General features: G+C 46.9%; 2 protein-coding genes across 2 annotated transcripts; one reads left to right on the top strand and one right to left on the bottom strand.

The window, feature by feature from the left end:
• The first annotated feature begins 264 nt into the window (after window positions 1-264).
• LOC139354962 (uncharacterized) lies at window positions 265-1,274 on the top strand. The gene is made up of 2 exons (XM_070999237.1): window positions 265-350; window positions 656-1,274. The coding sequence occupies exons 1-2, from the start codon at window positions 265-267 to the stop codon at window positions 1,272-1,274; spliced, it is 705 nt and encodes a 234-aa protein (XP_070855338.1).
• Window positions 1,275-20,565: 19,291 nt separating this feature from the next.
• Window positions 20,566-21,099, bottom strand: LOC139354961 (uncharacterized). The gene is made up of 2 exons (XM_070999236.1): window positions 20,896-21,099; window positions 20,566-20,811 (listed from the first exon to the last, which is right to left on the bottom strand). Exons 1-2 carry the CDS (start codon window positions 21,097-21,099, stop codon window positions 20,566-20,568), a joined length of 450 nt encoding a protein of 149 aa, XP_070855337.1.
• Between the last annotated feature and the right edge of the window lie 3,454 nt (window positions 21,100-24,553).

Here is a 24,553-nt window from a genome sequence, read left to right as displayed (position 1 = left end):
ACTGACCAATTTGGGCTTCTTAGAGTGGATGGCCGGCTGCGGAATTCTTCTCTGGATTTTAATGGGCGTCATCCAATTATAATACCACGGAGTCATACGGTCACTATTGCCATTATTTCTCACTTTCATGAACGCAATCTGCACACTGGGCCACGGGCATTACTCGGCATAGTTCGATCCCAATATTGGCCTATTGGGGGGAGGAAGACGGTTATGAAGGCGTTAAAGAAATTTATTAGATTCTTTCGAATGAAGGAGCATATCATGGCGGATCTTCCAGAGGAGCGACTTGATGGATCTCATGCGTTCGAAGTCACTGGCATTGACTTTTGCGGTCCATTTTTCTACAAGTCAGAGGCGCGATGCAAGCCTCCAGTAAAATGCTACGTTTGTGTCTTCATTTGTTTCGCCACGAAGGCTATTCATTTGGAGTTAATCAAGGATCTCTCTACGGTATCGTTTCTCATGGCCTCAAACGATTTATATGCACTAGAAGAAGGCCGCGCCAGATTTGGTCTGATAATGCAACCAACTTTGTTGGCGCTCGCAATGAGCTGCTCGAACTAAGGCGCCTATTCCTCAGCAGTGATCACCAGAGAGCTACGTTGGACTTTTGCCTAGCGGAGGCTATTGATTGGTGTTTCATTCCTCCTAGGTCGCCACACTTTGGCGGTCTTTGGGAAGCGGTTGTGAAGATTGCTAAGCATCATTTCTACCGCGCTGTTGGCACTGCTGTTTTAGCCTTTGAGGAGTTGCGGACCCTGGTGTGTCACATTTCGGCGGTTGTTAATTCTCGACCATTAGTCTCGATTTCAGAAAACCCAGCTGATCTGGATGTATTCACCCCAGCACATTATTTGAATGGTGATCCGCCTTCCTCTTTCGTCGAGCCGGATGTGACCAGTCTTAATTTCAATCGCTTGGATGGATGGCAACGCGTGGCTTACATGCAGCAGATCTTTTGGTCCCGATGGAAGGAAGAATACTTAACATTGCGCTCCAAGTGGCGCACCCCAAAACCTAGCCTGGTTGTCGATGACTTAGTTCTGGTCAAGGACGAAAACTTGCCTCCCATGAAGTGGCCCCTTGCCAGAGTGATCGAGCTTTTGTTTGGTGGATATGGGGTTGCTCGAGTTGCCATTCTGAAGACAGCATCAGGAGTGACAAAACGAGCAGTAAACAAGCTGTGTCTGCTTCCCTTTAAGGATGATGTTAAAACCCAGGCTTCCAACGGGGGCAGTATGTCGGGTCACGCAGCCGCAGCAGCTAATTAACTTAATTCAATCTCTTATATTAATTGCATCGCGAAAGGTAGCTCTCTCTATCTAGCTCTCTCGTTTTTTGTATACTTGCATTTTTGGGCCCAGCATTCGGCTGGCTGGCCCTTTGTAAAGGTAGTACGAATTCTGATCTCGACATTAAATGCACTCTCGTCTCGCCTGCTGTACTCTCTCTCGCTAATAAATTGTTAACAAGCATAAAGCAACCTGAAATTCGTATTTAATTTAGCAATAACTAATAAAAAAGCATATTAGTTCAACAGGTTTTAATGCGAGTTATATTCCTTTTAATGTTGGTCCGTTGGCGTTTACATTGCTCAATAGTTGACATTGTAGACATTACTAAAATCAATGATCAACGGCGATCAATTTGCGAAGTGCGGCGAGCAGCGAACCTGGTGCGAAGTGTGTGCGAATGCGATTAATATAGAAGCCGAATGAAGTTTCAGCAGCGACGAAAACGAGCTGAAGTCTGGCAACAGCGCCGACGAAAAGCGAGCAGCAAAATTGAAGTTTCGGCGGCAACGAAAGCGAGAGTGAGAGCGAGCTGAAGATTGGCAACAGCGGCGACGAAAGGCGAGCAGCAAAACTGAAGTTTGACAACAGCGGCGACGAAGGTCGAGCAGCAAAGGAATGGCCTAACTGTAATTCAGTAGCGCCGATGCGTTGGATATTCTTGTGGAGAGCTTTGCGATGCGCGATGAGCGTCTACAGCGGCCGTAAACTTTTTTGACGATAAATTATGAGTTGTTCAATTGTTTATAACTTTTAAATTTGCAAACACTGTCCCACGTTGGGCGTCAAAATGAACGGTGAAGTATAGAGCGCTTTCTATAATTATAACTCATTTAAATCAGAGAATGGGGTCAAGAAATTTAGGTATAAACTGATCGAACAACCAAAAACTCAAGACGAAGACGACATTTCTCTTTCAAAAGTGACGAGCTACTGCTCGTTAAGCCCAGCAGAGCCGAGAGTTATTAGAGGGCTAACAGCTGTACATGTGTAGTCATTAGGCTTACACAGTATTTTGTTAGTAATCAGACCCAGCACAGCTAATAAGTAGAAAATATAATATAAAGCATACAAAACTTACAAGATAGGGACTTTAATTAAAATGCGGCACTCTTAACTAAACTATATTTTTTCATTTTTTTAAACATTTCACTTTAGTTTAAATGATATTACTTTTATCGCGGGCTTTGGGATATATTTGCTCTTATTAAATTACTGTTCCCAATTTCATACTAAATCAAAATATAGCGAGTGGAAAAACAATGTCCCTTCACGATATTTGCGTTTTGAGAGCCTTTGCTCGCTCAGCTTTAGACTACGACATTCGGGTTTCCCTCAATCCTTTTCTTGCTTTCACGTTGTTATTCTTTGAAAATTATGTAATTCAAAATAAATTTAAGTTCAGTAAATTTTAATTCCTTTTTTTAAGTTTTTAAATTTAAGTAAAATAGCCGTCAACAAGTAATTTTTCATAATTTTTTTAAACGCTCTCCAATTTTTAGAAGAGTCCATCGACGAAAGCGCTTTGATCGGGGCCACGTGAAATTGCTCGAAAAGAAAAAAAAAATTTTGGTTTCGGGGTTCAAGGGGCTTCTATTTTATCATCATTCACTTTTTTTCTTTTTTAACTCTTTCAATGGGGTTGGTCGGCCGGTAGTATTCTTTTTACAATGGAAATTTCTCTTTTATTTTTTTTTGTAACCGAGAGAAAACATGCTGGAGTTTTGGTCGGCTTACAGAGAATTCTCAAACGCTTTGGACAAATTAAAACAAGGAAGAACGCTATAGTCGAGTACCGACCTTCAGATACCCGTTACTTAGCTAAAGGTACAAAAGGGAAATGGAGATATGCAAGCAGCAAAGCGAGATTGAAATGCGTCACCTACCCGCGATCTCAATATATGGTTAGTGGGCGGTAGACAGATTTAAGCGTGATAACGTCCCAAGGGTCTACCTTGCAGGTCCATTAATTTGTAGCATGAATTTCCTAGTCTTTTTTGAATCCTAGCCTTGAGATATAATGGACCAAATTTCGCGCTATAGCCTCCCGAAAAATTGCTCTGTCTAAAGCAAAAACTTAGCAACTACATTTTCCAAAGCCATATTCTGGTCATCAGATAGATCGTGTGAGTCTTCGACAAGCCAAAAACTAAATCCGCGGAGAGAAAGACCTTCTACACTTAATGGCAGGCTTGTAACAATTATTTGGCCTCGATGGTAAATGGAATTGTCAAGGACGTACGCGCAAAGGTCCAGCTGCTCCTTGTGGTGGTGATCTTGTCCTTTAACTTCAGCCCTCTATAACTTCCACAAAATATCAAGAAATTTGCGTGCTTCGACAAGAAATTACAGAGGCAGAATAATCGCTCACAGACGCACAGACAGACAAAAATAAAAAGAAATTCCTAAAAATCCCAATTGGTCTTCAGATGTCCTGGGGGAACTCCGTATGCCCACCTTGGCCGTTCCATACCTGACCTTAAATTATTTCTCGAACGGCCCCTTCTTGGATCGCTGCTAGCTTCTTACAGGAGAATCATCCTAGTCATAGGCAAACAAAACGATTTTCGAGCACATTATAAAATATATATAAATCCCAATAAAATAACTTACAACTAACAGGCATAATAAATCGGGTAGATAAATAATAATATATGCAAATACAATCGCCAACGAAATGATCAAAAATTTAAAAATTCTGTGCTTGGAGTAGTATTAATAATAAAAATGTTCAGAGGAAAATAAACTTTTTTTACATAAACCCCTATGATATAAATAAAAAGATCTGCCTTTCTCTTGGTATTAAATAATATGGTAAAGGCCTCAAGGCCCCCTTTAGGGAAGATGGTGCGTCTCCAACTTCGTCGTTGATTCCTTCACTGGTTTGCTATACGATCTCCTCCAGCGTATTTAGTTTTGGCCATAGATGTTCTATAATTTGCATTAAGCGCCAAACCTAAATAAGTCACAACATTCTAGATTGCTGCTGCACGGGTGTCCCTAACTGTTGGTTGGATTACCCTTACTATTGGATTCAGCGCGGATTTTATTTTCAAAAGAAATGACCCTCCAATTTTCTCGTTCTAGGCTTTTTAGGAGGTTTAGGCTGTTGCACACACTGAAATTCACTTTACTTTTAATTTCCGATTAGACTTAATCTTTCTTTGTTGGAACTTACTAGACCAATGGAAATAACAATTGTGGCGCGCGGATCTCGGTTGGAGCTACTACGGCTCTCCCTGACTATGACTTTTCCACTTTCCATTTGCTTCTTTCTCTCCGAAAACCAATCCACTCCAGAATTCTTCCTCCAGCGGAATGGCAGTACCAATGCCGAAACGTTGGTGGCGGTACCACCGACGTTTGACCCCTAGGTGGCTCTGCTAATCCATTTATCTGCCACAAGCGTTACAGGCTTAGAGCCCTCTATACCTGCGATCGGGGCTAGCTCTTATCCACCTCAGCTGTTAATGAAGCGGCGTTCAGCCCTCCCTTCCCTTGGCCGTTCCATACCCTTTCTTTTTCCATCAGAACGGCCCCTTTGCGCTGCGGCTTCACGGGGGTCTCATGTCCGCCGAAGACAAATACTCAATTTACCACATTACAAACATTTTATTTAACACATAACAAATTAAAATTCTTGCAAAACTATCTTCGCCCAAAATATTGAAGAAAATCCACATCGAATACAATAAGATATACAGCTAAAAAATAGAAAATTTAATAGAAAGCTTAAAAAACTTATAAGATAGGGGTTTTAATTAAAATGCGGCACGCTTAACTAAACTATTTTTTTTCCATTTTTTTAAACATTTTACTTTAATTTTTTTTTCTTTGCGGTCGCCACTTTTTATGCGGGGTTTTGGCGGATATTTTAATACACGAAAACGAAGGCAGCGACGGAGATTCAAAATTTTCACACAACGGATGAAATTGTTTCAAATCCGCTGCGAATAAATCATTGGCCCTCCTGGTCGATTGCTCTGCGAGCAATAACGTCCCAAGGGTCTACCTTGCAAGTCCTCTAAATCGTAGCATGAATTTCCCAGTCTTTTTTTAGTCCTAGCTTTGAGATGTAATGGACCAAATTTCGCGCTATAGCCTCCCGAAAATTTCTCTGTCTAAAGTTTTTACGGTAGACCTCCTGACCTATATCTCTAAACCTTAAATTATACTGACGTTTGTTCTTATAATTCTGCTTTTGAGTCAGCTCTCGAGCCTTAGAACGCACCTGTCGCCAAGCATCCCGAGAGCCCTCAATAGCTTATAGGTCGAGTCCGATAAAATAAAATGCTAGCCAAAAGCCATGTATTAGGTAGTTGCGCTAATTCCCGAATGAATGGAAGAACGCAACGGACAGCCGATACTGCGACTCGGGAGAAATTCCTATGGGTGGCCGTGTCACCCTATTTGGCGCTTTTGTCTTTCTACAGATGTCACAGCTACCTATGTTCTCCTTAACATCTGCCACTTATCCTGGCGAGAAATAATATTTGCGAATATGTTTTAAAGTCTTGTGCACTCCACCATGAGACGCAAGCGGACTGTCATGAGCCCTTTTTAAAAATCTCAGGCACCAATTCGCTTCTGATCCACAACTTCCATGCAAAGGTATCAAGTGCCAAATCTCCAGTTTCATGATCTGTCCCGCTATACAATAATCCATCAGCAACCCTTAAATCTGGAAACTTATCGCTATTTGCAGTAATTTTTACCTGCAGTTCTATATATTGAACGCTGGAGGCTGCAAATCGAACAACAAAACGTGGCTAGCATATATTGCTTCCAATTCCTTTTCATTGACACGCGATAACGCATCGGTCACAAGATTAAACCTACCAATCCAATGCTCAATTTTAAAGCTAAAACCTTGTAGCTTTAACGACCAACGAGCTAGACGGCTATGCTAATCTGTCTGGGACATGAGTTATTTCAAAGACGCATGATCAGTGATCACATTGAAATCATGGCCTTCTATATGGGATATTCATCTCCGTCGTCTGTTTTCTGAACAAGGACACCTCCGACACCAGATTTACTTGCATCACACTGAACAAAGAAAAGCCTAGAAATCAGGATTTGTCAACCCGAACGGCATCCCTTTAATCTGATTGAGCGGATTGCAGATGCATAAGCATTTTTCTTTGTCTTACTAGTCTGGGTTTCTGACCAACACAACATGAGATGACGAAGAACTATCCGATTCCTCAATAACTCCAAGTTTAAGCCTTCGCTCTACCTCAACAGTACAAGAATTATTCAATGGCAATTATTCCTGTGTATATTGAAAGTGAGATAGGAGACACAGATGAGGAAAACTAGCAACTACTTTTTCCAAAACCATGTTCTGTTCTTCCATTGGCCGTTCCATACCCTTTCTTCTTCCATCATTTTCGTCTCATTTTCGCCGAGGACAATTACTCAATTCACCACATTACTAACACAATATTTAACACTTAACAAATTAAAATTCTTGCAAAACTATCTTCGCCCAAAATATAGAATAAGGTCCACATAAAATACAATAAGATATACAGCTTGAACGGTGACTTATAGAGCGCTTTCTAAATCTAAACTCATTTAAATCAAAGTATGGGGGTGCAGGAAATTTTAGGTATGAACTGATCGAACAACCGAAAACTCAACACCAAGACAACTTTTCTCTTTCAGAGGTGATATGCTACTGCTTTTATTTCCAAACGCTACGAACGAAATATTAGAGCGTATTTTGTTAATAATCTGATTGAACATTCCGGCCCCGTTGAAAGGGTCTACTTTCAAGACATAGGAAGTACAGCGAGTTTGTGAACAGGGCGGCAACAGGTTTCTTGGCGGTGCGCAGCTGAACGACTTGGACTCTGTTGTCGCGCCCATACACTAGGGATTCGATCCTACCCCTTCTCCAGGGCTCAGGGGGTACATTATCTTCGTGAATAAGCTCCATGGTACCGACTGCGACGTTTGGCGATGGGGAAGTCCATTTAGTTCTTGATCGGAGTGCGTTGAAATAGTCTGTAGACAAGCGATGGCAAAGGACTGCTTTAATGCCGTGATTGCTTCAAATCGTTGCAATGTGCTGGATTTAGAGTCTTTAACGATACGTTCTTGCATGGAACGCAGTGAACTTCCCGTCAAAAAGTGACCTGCTGTCAGAGCTGAGAGATCGGTCGGATCTTATGACATCGGTGCGAGGGGGCGTGAGTTGAGGATGGCTTCTATCTCAACCACGACTGTTGAAAGCTCCTCGTACGTAAGCTTGGTGTCTACAAAGGTTCTGTTTAGTAGGCCTTTTGCGCTCTTCACTGCCGCTTCCCGCAGCCCACCAAAATGCGGAGCCCTGGGTGAGATGAACTGAAAGCTGATGAAGTCAGCAGCACAAAATTGTTGAATTGCGGTTTGAGTCTTCTAGTTGAACAGGAACTTTCTTAGGTCGTGCAGCTGATTGGAGGCGCCAACGAAATTGGTCGCGTTGTCACAGTAAATATCTGTAAATATCTCTTCCTCAATATGCACGGCCTTGACGACGAGACATACGAACATGGCGAGATAGCTCTTTGATGGAGCCTTTTCGCGTACTCGGAGATATGTGTGTATAGGTACGCAGAAATCAACACCGCATTTGCTGATGGGCTTACTGATTGCCAATCTTGCCTTGGGTAACGAACCCACTACTTGCTACAATAGTACGGGTCAATATCAAATGCAGTGGGTAACAGGCTGAAGAATACGGCGCGCCAAATCCCTTGCATTGATGATCCAGAATTTCAGACTAAGTAGCGCCACCAACGCCTTTGGTCCGGTTTCGAGTGTGAAGGTGGCGGATATATTTAACAGCCATTGATGATTTGCTGGGAAGTAGTAGTGGGTGCTTCTCACTCTCAGGAAGATCGGAATTAGTCGAGTCGTCCTCCGACCTTTATGAGCTCGAATCCAATAGCGGTGACTACGAAAATAGAAAGAAACTTTAGATCCAATCCAATGCTCAATTTTAAAGCTAAAACCTTGTAGCTTTAACGACCAACGAGCTAGACGGCTATGCTAATCTGTCTGGGACATGAGTTATTTCAAAGACGCATGATCAGTGATCACATTGAAATCATGGCCTTCTATATGGGATATTCATCTCCGTCGTCTGTTTTCTGAACAAGGACACCTCCGACACCAGATTTACTTGCATCACACTGAACAAAGAAAAGCCTAGAAATCAGGATTTGTCAACCCGAACCGCATCCCTTTGATCTGATTGAGCGGATTGCAGATGCATAAGCATTTTTCTTTGTCTTACTAGTCTGGGTTTCTGACCAACACAACATGAGATGACGAAGAACTATCCGATTCCTCAATAACTCCAAGTTTAAGCCTTCGCTCTACCTCAACATACAAGAATTATTCAATGGCAATTATTCCTGTGTATATTGAAAGTGAGATAGGAGACACAAATGAGGAAAACTAGCAACTACTTTTTCCAAAACCATGTTCTGTTCTTCCATTGGCCGTTCCATACCCTTTCTTCTTCCATCATTTTCGTCTCATTTTCGCCGAGGACAATTACTCAATTCACCACATTACTAACACAATATTTAACACTTAACAAATTAAAATTCTTGCAAAACTATCTTCGCCCAAAATATAGAATAAGGTCCACATAAAATACAATAAGATATACAGCTTGAACGGTGACTAATAGAGCGCTTTCTAAATTTAAACTCATTTAAATCAAAGTATGGGGGTGCAGAATATTTTAGGTATGAACTGATGGAACAACCGAAAACTCAACACCAAGACAACTTTTCTCTTTCAGAGGTGATATGCAACTGCTTTTATTTCCGAACGCTACGAACGAAATATTAGAGGGTATTTTGTTAAAAATCTGATTGAACATTCCGGCTCCGTTGAAAGGGTCTACTTTCAAGACATAGGAAGTACAGCGAGCTTGTGAACAGGGCGGCAACAGGTTTCCTTCGCGGTGCGCAGCTGAACGACTCGGACTCTGTTGTCGCGCCCATACACTAGGGATTCGATCCTACCCCTTCTCCAGGGCTCAGGGGGTACATTATCTTCGTGAATAAGCACCATGGTACCAACTGCGACGTTTGACGATGAGGAAGTCCATTTAGTTCTTGATCGGAGTGCGTTGAAATAGTCTGTAGACAAGCGATGGCAAAGGACTGCTTTAATGCCGTGATTGCTTCAAATCGTTGCAATGTGCTGGATTTAGAGTCTTTAACGATACGTTCTTGCATGGAACGCAGTGAACTTCCCGTCAAAAAGTGACCTGCTGTCAGAGCTGAGAGATCGGTCGGATCTTATGACATCGGTGCGAGGAGGCATGAGTTGAGGATGGCTTCTATCTCAACCACGACTGTTGAAAGCTCCTCGTACGTTAGCTTGGTGTCTACAAAGGTTCTGTTTAGTAGGCCTTTTGCGCTCTTCACTGCCGCTTCCCGCAGCCCACCAAAATGCGGAGCCCTGGGTGAGATGAAGTGAAAGCTGATGAAGTCAGCAGCACAAAATTGTTGAATTGCGGTTTGAGTCTTCTAGTTGAACAGGAACTTTCTTAGGTCGTGCAGCTGATTGGAGGCGCCAACGAAATTTGTCGCGTTGTCACAGTAAATATCTGTAAATATCTCTTCCTCAATATGCACGGCCTTGACGACGAGACATACGAACATGGCGAGATAGTGTAACGAACTGATTTTGTATGTCTGCTCGCTACGAGATTCGTGCGGCTAGCTCAGAAGATTGTGCGTTCGTCCCACCAAATTTATATGACGTGATTGCCCGTAGATCAGTGAGAAAACAAAGTGTTCAAAGGGTAACAGTGGGATTTATTCTCGTGGTATTGGTACAGCGGGTGTGTGGCTATGTTGGCTTCTGTATCTCCTTGTTCTGCTGCTGGTGCTCCTCCTTCTGGCTTGTCGACGCGTTGACTCGGCTTCCGCTTGGCTCCTGGGTCTCGGGACGCTCGTAGTGGCCGCCTCTGCTTGCTTGAGGACGCGTTGCCTCGGGGTCGCTTGTTGCGCCTTAGACCCGCAGAGAGTTTGGCCTTGTGGGCTTAGGGAAGCGTCACCGCTCTCAGACTAGGGTGAACAAGCCTTGCTCTCCAGGCTGACGCCTTTCGAGGCAATACCTGTCCCTTGCTCTGTCCCGGACGGTCCCGCTAGGTTCTTGCTCAGTTCGCGCTGACAGTCAAGGCTGCCGCCCGGAGGCTGTCTAGCGGTTCACTTTACTTTACGCCTAGCGCAGACGAACGTTCCACCCGGCTTCACCCTAATGCGTGACGTCCGCGACGCTCCTGCGCTCCCCAATGAGCTCCGCGCGGCGATGGTAACGTGGCTGGCGCTCGGGGAGCTGGGCGGTCGCTGCTCGGGAACTTCGCCGGTAATCGCAGGGCTCTCCAGGCTGCCGCCTCTTGAAACCGCAAATCGATCTACCGCCCGTCCGTCACGCCAGGTCCTGCTTGGTCGGGCAAGGTACGCTGGGTCGCAGACAACTTTCCTCCCCAAGCTGACGGCTCTTCGTCGTAGGACTCTTTTGCTTGTCTCTGACAGACCCGCCGGGCGACTCGCCAGGGTGTGGTCGTGCCAAAGTTAGAAAACAAACGCCTTGACTTAGCCGCGTGATGCCTTTCAGAACTCAGCCACCTGTGTCTCAATTCGGAGATTCCTGATGTCCTAATCCCGAACGTCTCGACGTGGCGATCTTGCTCCTTGTATGCTTCCCACGGCGCTGCTTCCGACGACTCGCTTGGTTGTAGCTCCCTCGTAGATTACTTGCTTGACTGATTGCTCACTTGGTACTTTGACTGATCTTGAAGGCTTGACTCCTCGTGATCGACTGATCCAGCTGCCAGCGCTCTGCGGCCTTATATAGGGCCTCCAAGCACCGTTATTTCCCTTTTGCGCACGGCCCGCTGGATCTCTCCACTCTGGGTCCAAAGTTCGTGCCTCCTGGATGACCCACTTGTCCTTTATGTTTCGCTTCCAATAGATGTTCCGCCTACTGCTGCCGTTCCGCTGATTCCCGTGCCGCTTGTGGCACGCCTGTGTGCCGCTCCACTGCCGAGATGTGGCACTTCCTCTCCCGGTCCAAAGTTCACAGGAGAGTCCAAAGTCCAGTGGAGTTCCGTTATCCCCTTCTGCATACGGCACTCTTGCTCTGCCCGCGAAGTCTCCATTCTCTCTCGATCTCCATCCTTGGTCTCCAATCTCTCTCGCTCTCCTTCATTGATCTCCAAACTCTCTCGCTCTCCATCCTTGTTCTCCAATCTCTCTCGCTCTCCTTCATTGGTCTCCAAACTCTCTCGCTCTCCTTCGTTGGTCTCCAAACTCTTTCGATCTCCACCCTTGGTCTCCAAACTCTCTCGTTCTCCTCGCCACGCCGTTACTACGCGAATTCGCCGCGTATCTGGTAAGCGGCCGGCCATCTGCTGCTGCTTCTATTTGTGGGGAGTTATTCAACTCCTCACATTCCCCCCTTACTTCGGGAAACATTTAAGACTGGTTCCTACTCTCCGGCGTTTCCTTGCTTATCCTAGCCTTTGAGTCCTTGTGATTCCCGCGGCGCTCCCTCGTTGCTCCCTCGATGCTCCCTCGACGCTCTTAACTCCCTTGAGTTTCTACAGCGGGGTTCATCCGCCTCGTAGCAACTTTAAATCTCCCGCGCCGATATTTCCTGTGTTCCCACTGGGACATCGATACTCCTGGGCTATCGATCCCCAGCTCGCTGCTCATTGCTGCGTCTCACTCCTTTCCGTGTTTCCTCCGCCTGGTCACACCATTCGTGCGTGATCGATATTTATTCGCATATCGATACCGACGGTGCGACGTTGCCACCTGCTCGTTTGCAATATTTCCACCTTGGCCGATATTTCCATTGTCGTGTGCCCATCGATCGCACTATCGTCCAGTGCCAATCGATCGCCTATCGAGGCGCCCCCTTCCCTGGCTCGTGGTGATTTTGCAACTTTCATACTATGAAATTCATAGGTAAGTTTCTTTTGCATTTCCTTCACTCCTTTTCATCTCATCCTTTCGTCCTCTCTCGCCCTTCACTCGTCCTCTGTTGGCAGCATCTGACTCCACATTGGCAGCTTTTGAGAGCGGTTGCGTAGAGGACTTCGCATTCGCTTCGCAACCAGGACAGCCGGTAAGTATTTATGATGTCTTTCTGCTTCCTGCATTAAGCCCCCTTTAAATTTCAGGTTGCTGGTGCGGCCCATGCATGCCCCGTTCCTTTTCTTGTTTTTAGTCAACTGTTGGTGTGGTGCGTGTTTCTGTTTTTTTTTTTTTTTGTGACCAGCTGGCTACGGTGTAGATCTGATTCTGCACCGTCCTCCCCTTTTCCTCGGGTAACAACTAGACGAGCTCGTCCGGCGCATTCCGTATAGAATCTCCGGATGCTGCGGTGTATGTCCGGACTGCGCGTCTTGTGTTGCTTGTCTCCTTCCGCGTATACTCTCTTCTACGTTACCCGTATCCTTGTGCCGTTTTGTAAGTGTCCCTTCCGCCTGGCGTTATCGCGGATAACTCTGGCAACTGCCCGACGCTGAATCCTGTTGCCTTGCGGTCGGGATCACCATCCATCCCTATCCATGTCCTTGTGCCCTACCCTTATGGTTGACCTTTCTGCGTGGCGTGTGGATGACTCTCGCTTCGGCCTGACGCCTAATCCTGTGGCCTCGCAGTCTGGATCAACGTGTGATCCTTATCCATGTCCTTGTTCTATCCTGATTGTCCTTTCCGTGTGGCGTATGGATGACTCTCGCTTCGGCCTGACGCCTAATCCTGCCGCCTCGTACCCGTTGTTAGACATTTGATGTTTCTGCTGTCTGCTCGTTTACTTGTTGTTTGAGCTCGCCAACGTGAACTGTCTTTTCTTTCTTTGACTGTGTGTGGCGAATTTTGCAGATCACTGGAGAGACGAAATCTACAACCTGGTAAGGGCCATCGTACCTCGGGGCTAGTTTTGCGGCGAATCCTTCGGCCGCTTTGGACAGGTGATGTTCCTTGGCCCACACTATGTCGCCCACCGCTGGTGACCATTGCCTCCTTCTCAGATTGTAGTGTCTGGCTTGGTCCTGGGACGCCTTTTCCATATTTCGCCGCACGATCTCGAATACCTCTTTTAGTTTGTTGGCATTTTCCTCAGGGGTCTCCGTAGCTCGTCCAGTGCCTAGGGTTTCCTTATCATATAGGCTGCTGGGTAGACGTGGTTCCCTTCCCTGGGTAAGAAACGCCGGTGTATGGCCAGTGGATTCCGATGTGCTCGTGTTCACTGCTAGCATAATCTCCGGCCACTTCTCGTCCCAGTTTCTCTGGTCCTGCCCTGCGAACTGCGCAATCATGGTCTTGACCGTTCTGTTCGCTCGTTCGGTCGGATTTTCTTGTGGTGTGTATGGTGCAGTGAACTGTTGTCTGATACCCATCTCGGCCAGAAAACTCTTGAAGATACGGCTTGTAAACTGCACTCCGTTGTCCGTTATGACCACCTTCGGGACCCCGTACCTTGCGATTATGCGCTCCCTAAACGCCTTCTTGAGCGACTCTGCCGTCGCACTGCGTAGGGGCACCAGTTCCGTCCATTTCGAAAACCTGTCTATCATGACCAGCAGCATTTGGTTCCCGTGCTTAGATCTTGGTAGGGGTCCAACAAAGTCTGCACATACCGTGGCCCATGGTTCCTCCGGCACTTGGGTCAACATCTTCCCAGCCGCCTGCATCTGATTGGGCTTAAACCGCATGCAAATCTCGCATTTTCGTACGTGGGCTCGGGCGTCTCTATGCATGCCTGGCCAGTAGTATCGGGCTGCCAACCGTGCAATTGTCTTTCGGCTTCCTACGTGTCCCGCGGACGGTGCGTCGTGGTTTTCCCTCAACACTGTTTCTCGTAGTGACTTCGGGACGCACATCTTCCATGACGCGACGTCTTCACTGCCTGCTCGGTGAGGTATGTTTCTGTACAGTGTCTCACCATCCATAACATAGTCCGGGTACTTCTGCGGTTGGGTCCTTATCTTTTCGCCCATGTCCTTGATCCAGCTGCACCCTCCTGAAGCTGTAGTTGCCGATGCCTCCTTTAAACCTCGTAGCGTTTCCGGTAGTGGTTGTCTTGATAATGCGTCGGCCACCACGTTTAGCTGGCCCTTTCTGTACGCTATCTCAAAGTCGTACTGTTGTAGCTCCAGGGCCCATCTGGCGATCCTTCCTGAAGGGCTTTCGATGCTGTTGAGCCACTTCAGGGCCATGTGGTCGGTTACTACTTTAAAGTGGTAACCTTCCAGATATGGCCTGAGCTTCCGGATCGCCCAGACGATCGCCAAGCACTCCTTCTCCGTTGTCGAGTAGTTCTTTTCCGCGCCGTTCAGTGTTCGGCTCGAGTAGGAGATTACTCTTTCGCCCTTTCCTGGGTCAGTATCGCTCCGATGCCGTAGTCGCTGGCGTCTGTTTGCAGGATGAAAGTTCTACTGAAGTCCGGGCATGCTAGCACTGGATCTGCCACGATTCTTGCCTTAACCTCCTCAAACGCCCTCTGGTGCTCTGGTGTCCACTCCCACTTACTGCCTTTGCGCAGCAGGTCGTTCAGGGGTTTGACGATTCTGGAAAAATCTGGTACAAACCGGCGGTACCACGACGCTACTCCTAGGTATTGCCGGAGCTCTTTGACAGTCGATGGCGGTTCTAGTTCGGCGATGGCGGCTACTTTTTCTGGATCTGTTCCTATTCCCTCGCTAGTCACTCGATGACCCAGGTACAGCAGCTCCTTTTTGAAGAATTGGCATTTTTCTGGATTCAGCCTCAGATTTGCCTCCTTTAGACGCCGGAACACTTCCCTCAGGTTTCTTTTGTGTTCTTCCAGCGTGCGACCGATCACTATTATGTCATCCTGGTAAGCGAATGCGTGAGGTGACATCTCGGGGCCAATTACTTGGTCCAAGACTCGCTGAAACGTTGCCGACGCCGAGTGAAGTCCGAACGGCATTACCCTCCACTGAAACAGACCTTTGCCTGGTACCGTAAATGCTGTATATTGCCTGCTACTTTCTTCTAGTGGGATCTGCCAGTATCCATCCTTCAGGTCCAAACTGCTGATGTACCGCGCTTCTCTTAGTTGATCTAGGATGTAGTTTATGCGGGGCATTGGGTAGGCATCCTTCACTGACTTCGCGTTGATCTGCCTGAAGTCGACACATAGTCTCCACTTGCCTGTCTTCTTTTTCACCATCACGATGGGGGAGCTGTATGGGCTCTTTGAATGCTCTATGAACCCCATTTGGAGAAGCTCGTCCACCTTTGCGTTGATTTCCCCTTGAATTTTTGGGTTCTTTGGGTAGTATCTCTGCTTGATTGGCTTGTCGTCCTTCATTTTGATCTGGTGTTCTGCCATATTCGATGTTCCCGACATTGTGCTGAAGTCTGCCAGCTCTGTTTCAAGGAACGCTGTAGTATCGTCCAACTCGTTTACTTGTTGAACGACTGCTACTGATAGCTTCTCCTCGAGCCATCCATTGTGTCGGTTCCTGGCTGGTATTATTATTTCGTGTCCAGCACACCTTATCTCGGTTCCGACTTGTTTCAGGAAGTTCCATCCCAACACTAATGGATCCACTACCCCGGGTAAAATCAACAGGCTCATGGTCACTTGTTTGTTGCCGAATTTGACCTCCACCTCGAGCTGCGCATTAATTCCGCCGCACCTTCCATCTGCCAACCTAACTTGCCGTCTCGTCCTTGTAATCTTTCCTAGAGCAGCGATATTGTCCGCCAATTCTTCGCTAACGAAGCTTGCCGTTGCTCCGGTGTCGATTGTGGCTTTGTAGCTTTTCCCACCAATCATCACAGCTGCGGACAACTGCTGCTCCTCCTCGATTAGCTCGCCCGTTAGTTTGGAGAGGTGGCATTGTGCGATCCCCGCTCGCCTCTCTGCGGCTGAGATCGCTGGCCATTTCCCGATCGTTGGCAGCAATCGACGCTCCTAACACCCACCTTGCCGCATATCCAGCAAAACTGCAGCCGCTGGTTACGACATCCTCTAGCCCAGTGTCCGTTCCCACCGCATTTCCGACAGGCCTCCTGCGGGTCTGTGATATGGGTGGCATCTTGTGGCCTCTGTGTGTTGCTTGGCGGCCTCCACAAGGTATTGTTTGGCTGTCTCTGTTGCTGTGGGGGTGGTGTCCCATGACCTCCGCGTGGTGCGTCTGTTGCCTGCTGTCGTCTGGCTTGGTGTGGTGGTGACCATTGGTCGTTTCCTCGTATGTCCTGGTTATCTGTCTCCTCGCATCTTCTGCATGTCACCTGTGTTGGTGACGCCGACTTGGTCCTTGAGAACTTGTTCTCCTGTGCGAAAACTTCCCGTTCCTTTTCAAGTTCTTCGTACTCGTCTGCTAATATCATCAGCGTGTCCAGGTCCGACACTTTGTATGCCCTTAGGAAGATCCTTAGACTAGGGGTGCAGTTTTCCTTGATGATCCTTAGGGTCTCTTTAGCGGAGTAATTAAGTGGCCTCACCATCGTCTGCATGTCGATCATGTAGTCCTTGAACGACTCGCTGAAGCCTTGCTTCCTTTGCCGGACCTGGTCCGCCAGCCTGGTGAAGAAATCTTTTGGCAGGAAATATGTGTGGAAACTTTCAATGAATTCGGCTCCAGATGTAACGAACTGATTTTGTATGTCTGCTCGCTACGAGATTCGTGCGGCTAGCTCAGAAGATTGTGCGTTCGTCCCACCAAATTTATATGACGTGATTGCCCGTAGATCAGTGAGAAAACAAAGTGTTCAAAGGGTAACAGTGGGATTTAGTCTCGTGGTATTGGTACAGCGGGTGTGTGGCTATGTTGGCTTCTGTATCTCCTTGTTCTGCTGCTGGTGCTCCTCCTTCTGGCTTGTCGACGCGTTGACTCGGCTTCCGCTTGGCTCCTGGGTCTCGGGACGCTCGTAGTGGCCGCCTCTGCTTGCTTGAGGACGCGTTGCCTCGGGGTCGCTTGTTGCGCCTTAGACCCGCAGAGAGTTTGGCCTTGTGGGCTTAGGGAAGCGTCACCGCTCTCAGACTAGGGTGAACAAGCCTTGCTCTCCAGGCTGACGCCTTTCGAGGCAATACCTGTCCCTTGCTCTGTCCCGGACGGTCCCGCTAGGTTCTTGCTCAGTTCGCGCTGACAGTCAAGGCTGCCGCCCGGAGGCTGTCTAGCGGTTCACTTCACTTTACGCCTAGCGCAGACGAACGTTCCACCCGGCTTCACCCTAATGCGTGACGTCCGCGACGCTCCTGCGCTCCCCAATGAGCTCCGCGCAGCGATGGTAACGTGGCTGCCGGAAATGTCTGCTGGCGTCGCTGTCGATGTCCTCTGCGCTGTCTTCTGACCAGTATCTCGTTGTTCTGGCGCTCGGGGAGCTGGGCGGTCGCTGCTCGGGAACTTCGCCGGTAATCGCAGGGCTCTCCAGGCTGCCGCCTCTTGAAACCGCAAATCGATCTACCGCTCGTCCGTCACGCCAGGTCCTGCTTGGTCGGGCAAGGTACGCTGGGTCGCAGACAACTTTCCTCCCCAAGCTGACGGCTCTTCGTCGTAGGACTCTTTTGCTTGTCTCTGACAGACCCGCCGGGCGACTCGCCAGGGTGTGGTCGTGCCAAAGTTAGAAAACAAACGCCTTGACTTAGCCGCGTGATGCCTTTCAGAACTCAGCCACCTGTGTCTCAATTCGGAGATTCCTGATGTCCTAATCCCGAACGTCTCGACGTGGCGATCTTGCTCCTTGTATGCTTCCCACGGCGCTGCTTCCGACGACTCGCTTGGTTGTAGCTCCCTCGTAGATTACTTGCTTGACTGATTGCTCACTTGGTACTTTGACTGATCTTGAAGGCTTGACTCCTCGTGATCGACTGATCCAGCTGCCAGCGCTCTGCGGCCTTATATAGGGCCTCCAAGCACCGTTATTTCCCTTTTGCGCACGGCCCGCTGGATCTCTCCACTCTGGGTCCAAAGTTCGTGCCTCCTGGATGACCCACTTGTCCTTTATGTACCGCTTCCAATAGATGTTCCGCCCACTGCTGCCGTTCCGCTGATTCCCGTGCCGCTTGTGGCACGCCTGTGTGCCGCTCCACTGCCGAGATGTGGCACTTCCTCTCCCGGTCCAAAGTTCACGGGAGAGTCCAAAGTCCAGTGGAGTTCCGTTATCCCCTTCTGCATACGGCACTCTTGCTCTGCCCGCGAAGTCTCCATTCTCTCTCGATCTCCATCCTTGGTCTCCAATCTCTCTCGCTCTCCTTCATTGGTCTCCAAACTTTCTCGCTCTCCATCCTTGTTCTCCAATCTCTCTCGCTCTCCTTCATTGGTCTCCAAACTCTCTCGCTCTCCTTCGTTGGTCTCCAAACTCTCTCGATCTCCACCCTTGGTCTCCAAACTCTCTCGTTCTCCTCGCCACGCCGTTACTACGCGAATTCGCCACGTATCTGGTAAGCGGCCGGCCATCTGCTGCTGCTTCTATTTGTGGGGAGTTATTCAACTCCTCACAATAGCTCTTTGATGGAGCCTTTTCGCGTACTCGGAGATATGTGTGTATAGGTCCGCAGAAATCAACACCGCATTTGCTGATGGGCTTACTGATTGCCAATCTTGCCTTGGGTAATGGACCCACTACTTGCTGCAATAGTACGGGTTGATATCAAATGCAGTGGCTGAAGAATACGGCGCGCCAAATCCCTTGCATTGATGATCCAGAATTTCAGACTAAGTAGCGCCACCAACGCCTTTAGTCCGGTTTCGAGTGTGAAGGTGGCGGATATATTTAACAGCCATTGATGATTTGCTGGGAAGTAGTAGTGGGTGCTTCTCACTCTCAGGAAGATCGGAATTAGTCGAGTCGTCCTCCGACCTTTATGAGCTCAAATCCAATAGCGGTGACTACGAAAATAGAAAGAAACTTTAGAGGACCTTCAAGTACTTGGTTTTTCCTGAGGTATCGAAGTTCTTCCGGAAATGTATGACCTGTGCTTTTCGAGTGACGCCACCAGATAGTTGTTTGTAGTTGTGGCTGAAAATATGTGTTTCCGTTTCTCGCAGTTAACGATAGCCAAATCGATGACAGCATTTTTTGCAACAGGCCACTTCGATATGCCTTCATACAAAAACGGAGGTCCGGTGAACCATATTGATGCGTCCAGTTCGGTGACAGTGCAACCACGAGAGACAATATCGGCTGAACTGCTTTGGGTGGGCATGAATCTCCATTTGGCGGCAGATGTTAAATTCTGAATTTCTGACACGCGATTTCCTACAAAGGTTGAGAACGTAACGGAGTACTGCAGGTGCCAAAGGAGAACTATTTGTGAGTCTGACCAGAGGTAAGACGGTATGAGTCTTTCGCCGAACAATCCTTTGACTTTGTTGAGTAGTTGAGCGAGTAAACGTGCGGCGCACAGTTCGAGTTTCGGCAGCGATTGTTTCTTGACAGGGGCTATTCTAGACTTTGATGGCCACAACCAAATCCATCAGTTCGCACGTACACACAACATCTGTACGTCCTGATGGACGCATCGCAAAATTCATGCAGTTGAATGTTGCTATAAGCATTTTGCAGGCAACACCGAGGTACTTGAAGAGTTGGAAACATGTTCAATGATTCTAAGTAGTCGGTCCATGCATCAAGTAGGGAATGCGGAACCGATTCGTCCCAATTAAGGTTGAGTATCCACAGTTCCTGAAGAATCATTTTCACCATGATGATTATCGGTGACAAAAGGACAAGGGGGTCAAAGAGTGATGCGATGGATAAGATGGATCTCTTTGTAGCTGGCAAGGTTGGTTGTTTCGAAGCAAAGGTGAACAGAAACGCATCATCGAGTTGATTCCAAATGACACCGAGTGCGCTTGTAACGATGTCCTCACAGATGTTGAGTCTCTCGTGGGCTTGCAATCAGAGAACTCAGGGTGGTTTGAGTGCAACTTGGTCAACGGAAAGTTCCCCTTTTGAAGAACTTCGACGACTTTTTGATTGATGAGTTGCGGTGTGTATGTCGTCTGCTCCGCAAAGCAGGTCGTCCACGTAAAGGGATGATTTGATAACCGATGCGTCGGTCGGGAATTCCTCCTTGTACTTGTCAGCCAAATACTGTAAACTGCGCACTGCTAGATACGGTTCTACGGCGGTTCCGTAAGTGACGGTATTCAGCTGAATCGTCTGCAGTTCTGCATCTGGGGAGTCACGCCAAAATATGTACTGATATTTTCGAAAGCTTTGATCGACGAGGACTTGCCTGTACATTTTTGTCACGTCAGCTGTCATGGCATATTGAAAAGTTTGATTTTGAGAAGCTGCAGATAAAGATCCGTTTGCACAGTGGGACCCACAAGCAGTAGGTCATTAAGCGACAGTTGCGAAGTTGTTGTGCACGAGGCGTCAAAAACCACTCGCAATTTGGTAGACGTGCTCGACGGCTTCAAAACGCAGTGGTTGGGTATATAGTAATGCGACTCTTGAAGGGCTGGATTGGTCACCAATGACATGTGACCTAGCTCCTGATATTCCTATATGAAGAAGACATATTGGGATCTCAACTCAGGGAATTTCAGCATGCGGCGTTCCACTGCGTAGAATCGTCGACGAGCCACTTGAGCGGAGTTTGCATGACGAGAGGGATCATCCTTAAAGGGAAGGTTGACTACAATGCGACCGTGGGAGTTCTGTACTGCAGTGCTTGTATAGAGCGCCTCACAGATTTGGTGATGCGGATGTAGACTCTCAGGTGAGACAGCGACGGATTCCAGCTCCCAAAGCTTTTCGAAGTGGTTATCGATGGAGACTGTGCTTGACATAAAACAGTCCGAAACTTGCTGCTGCTGTTGTTGACATCGACCGGCGATGACCCAGCCGAATAATGTTTTTTTAAGTATTGGAAAGTGAGGTGTGAGCTTTATTAGCCCAACGGTAAGCGAATGGTAGAAGACTTCAGCGCCAAATAAAAGATCGATGCGACGAGATTCATGAAATCTATAATCTGCCAAAGGTGCGTTGGTGGGCAAATTCCAAGAAGAGAGGCCTGTATGTTTCTAATGCGTCTTTGTCCCGGTTGAGTGTCCAGATCAGAGAACGTTATCGGATCACTTGGCTGTACTGGACAGTCTGCACGGCTTTCAGGACGCGCGTCTATGGCCGGAATCTCTTTTTATGATGCAATATTGTGTGATGAGCTTGATTGCAGCTGCGGCAACGACTCCTTGATGAGCACTGAGCGATTCGATGATCACTGCCGAGACAATTGAGGCATAAGTAAAGTTTTTTAGCTGTTTCAAACCAATAAGGTGTTGTCATCGATTTGAATGTTGGACATCCGAACAGTTTGTGGCCAGCTGACCAGCATAACGCACATGCAGATTAAGTGATTGCGAATGATGATTTATGCTCATACGAAAGATTTCGAGATGACTTGCTTGGATGGACTGGTCCTTGTGATGTGGGGTTGCTTTATTGAAGATATTGACAATGGCGTTTCAGCAGCTTCGAACACTGCTTAAAGCCTGGCAGATTTTTGAAATCCAACGACTCGTTCCATTTATTGCGGGTGTGCTGATCGCATTTGTCAATCACGATGTAGATCAACATGGTCTGGGCAAAATTTAGGATAGTTTTCGTCGGTTATAGGAAACGCCTTAATTGCATCTAATGTTGGTCCATTTAAGCTGTGCAGCAATTACTTCAAGAGCGGTAAATTGTGTGAACGAGATGATGAAATATTTTTATTCTGAAAATCTTTCGTCGAACGATTGCAAGGTAAGACGGGTAACTTGGGCCAGCGAAAACGATGAGTGTGGTGGTCTCGAGCTGCTGAGTTCCTCACCTAGCTGATCCTTGATGGTCTCTCGACTTTGGTCTCGACATAACTGTCCTCCAGTTCGCCGCGACCGCTGTCGTTGGAATCCAACGTCCCAATCTCAGATTGGACTGCCATGCTTGCGTGAAGTAATTCTCCAGAATTCCTAGCCGGCATCGCAGTTCGGCGCTGGAAAGTCCGTTGTCTTCGCCAGCGCTTGTTGTTACAAGGGTTTTAATGCGAACTATATTCCTTTTAATGTTGGTCCGTTGGCGTTTACATTGCTCAATAGTTGACATTGTAGACATTACTAAAAGCAATGATAAACGGCGATCAATTTGCGAAGTGCAGCGAGCTTCGATCCTGGTGCAAAATGTGTGGGAATGTGATCAATGTAGAAGCCGTCTGAAGTTTCAGCAGCGATGAGAGCGAGCTGAAGATTGGGAACAGCGGCGACGAAAGGCGCGCAGCAAAACTGAATTTTCGGCAGCAACGAGAGCGAGAGCGAGCTGAAGATTGGCAACAGCGGCGACGGAAGGCGAGCAGCGCTTTTTATAATTATAACTTATTTAAATCAAAGCATGGGGGGCAGGAAATTTGAGGCATAAACTGATCGAACAACCGAAAACTCAAAGCCAAGATGACATTTCCCTTTCAAAGGTGATATGCTAACGCTTTTATTTCCGAACGCTTGTTAGGCCCAGAGGCTGTACATACAAGTATGTAGTCATTAGGTTTTTACAGCACTTTGTTAATAAGCAGCACAGCTAATAAGTAGAAAATATAATAAAAAGCGTACAAAACTTATAAGATAGGGGCTTTAATTAAAATGCGACACGCTTAACTAAACTATATTTTTCCCATATTTTTAAACATTTTACTTTAATTTTTTTTTCTTTGCGGTCGCCACTTTTTTTGTTTCATTTTTTCATTCCACTTTTTATGCGGGGTTGTGGAGGATTTTTTAATACACGAAAACGAAGGCAGCGACGGAGATTTAAAATTTTCACACAACGGATGAAATCTTTTCAAATCCGCTGCGAATAAATCATTGGCCCTCCTCGTCGATTGCTCTGCGAGCAATAACGTCCCAAGGGTCTACCTTGCAGGTCTTCTAAATCGTAGCATGAATTTCCTTGTCTTTTTTTAGTCCTAGCTTTGAGATGTAATGGACCAAATTTCGCGCTATAGCCTCCCGAAAATATCTCTGTCTAAAGTTTTTTCGGTAGACCTCCTGACCTATATCTCTAAACCTTAAATTATACTGACGTTTGTTCTTATAATTCTGCTTTTGAGTCAGCTCTCGAGCCTTAGAACGCACCTGTCGCCAAGCATCCCGAGAGCCCTCAATAGCTTATAGGTCGAGTCCGATAAAATAAAATGCTAGCCAAAAGCCATGTATAGGGAGTTGCGCTAATTCCCGAATGAATGGAAGAACACAACGGACAGCCGATACTGCGACTCGGGAGAAATTCCTATGGGTGGCCGTGTCACCCTATTTGGCGCTTTTGTCTTTCTACAGATGTCACAGCTACCTATGTTCTCTTTAACATCTGCCACTAATCCTGGCGAGAAATAATATTTGCGAATATGTTTTAAAGTCTTGTGCACTCCACCATGAGACGCAAGCGGACTGTCATGAGCCTTTTTAAAAATCTCAGGCACCAATTCGCTTCTGATCCACAACTTCCATGCAAAGGTATCAAGTGCCAAATCTCCAGTTTCATGATCTGTCCTGCTATACAATAATCCATCAGCAACCCTTAAATCTGGAAACTTATCGCTATTTGCAGTAATTTTTACCTGCAGTTCTATATATTGAACGCTGGAGGCTGCAAATCGAACAACAAAACGTGGCTAGCATATATTGCTTCCAATTCCTTTTCATTGACACGCGATAACGCATCGGTCACAAGATTAAACCTTCCAATCCAATGCTCAATTTTAAAGCTAAAACCTTGTAGCTTTAACGACCAACGAGCTAGACGGCTATGCTAATCTGCCTGGGACATGAGTTATTTCAAAGACGCATGATCAGTGATCACATTGAAATCATGGCCTTCTATATGGGATATTCATCTCCGTCGTCTGTTTTCTGAACAAGGACACCTCCGACACCAGATTTACTTGCATCACACTGAACAAAGAAAAGCCTAGAAATCAGGATTTGTCAACCCGAACGGCATCCCTTTAATCTGATTGAGCGGATTGCCGATGCATAAGCATTTTTCTTTGTCTTACTAGTTCTGGTCAGAAACCAACACAACATGAGATGACGAAGAACTATCCGATTCCTCAATAACTCCAAGTTTAAGCCTTCGCTCTACCTCAACATACAAGAATTATTCAATGGCAATTATTCCTGTGTATATTGAAAGTGAGATAGGAGACACAAATGAGGAAAACTAGCAACTACTTTTTCCAAAACCATGTTCTGTTCATCTGATAGATCGTGTGAA

This window comes from Drosophila suzukii, unplaced genomic scaffold (genome assembly GCF_043229965.1).
Source record: "Drosophila suzukii unplaced genomic scaffold, CBGP_Dsuzu_IsoJpt1.0 scf_5, whole genome shotgun sequence".
Classification (NCBI taxonomy): domain Eukaryota; kingdom Metazoa; phylum Arthropoda; class Insecta; order Diptera; family Drosophilidae; genus Drosophila; species Drosophila suzukii.
This window is presented reverse-complemented; position numbering and strand designations above follow the sequence as displayed.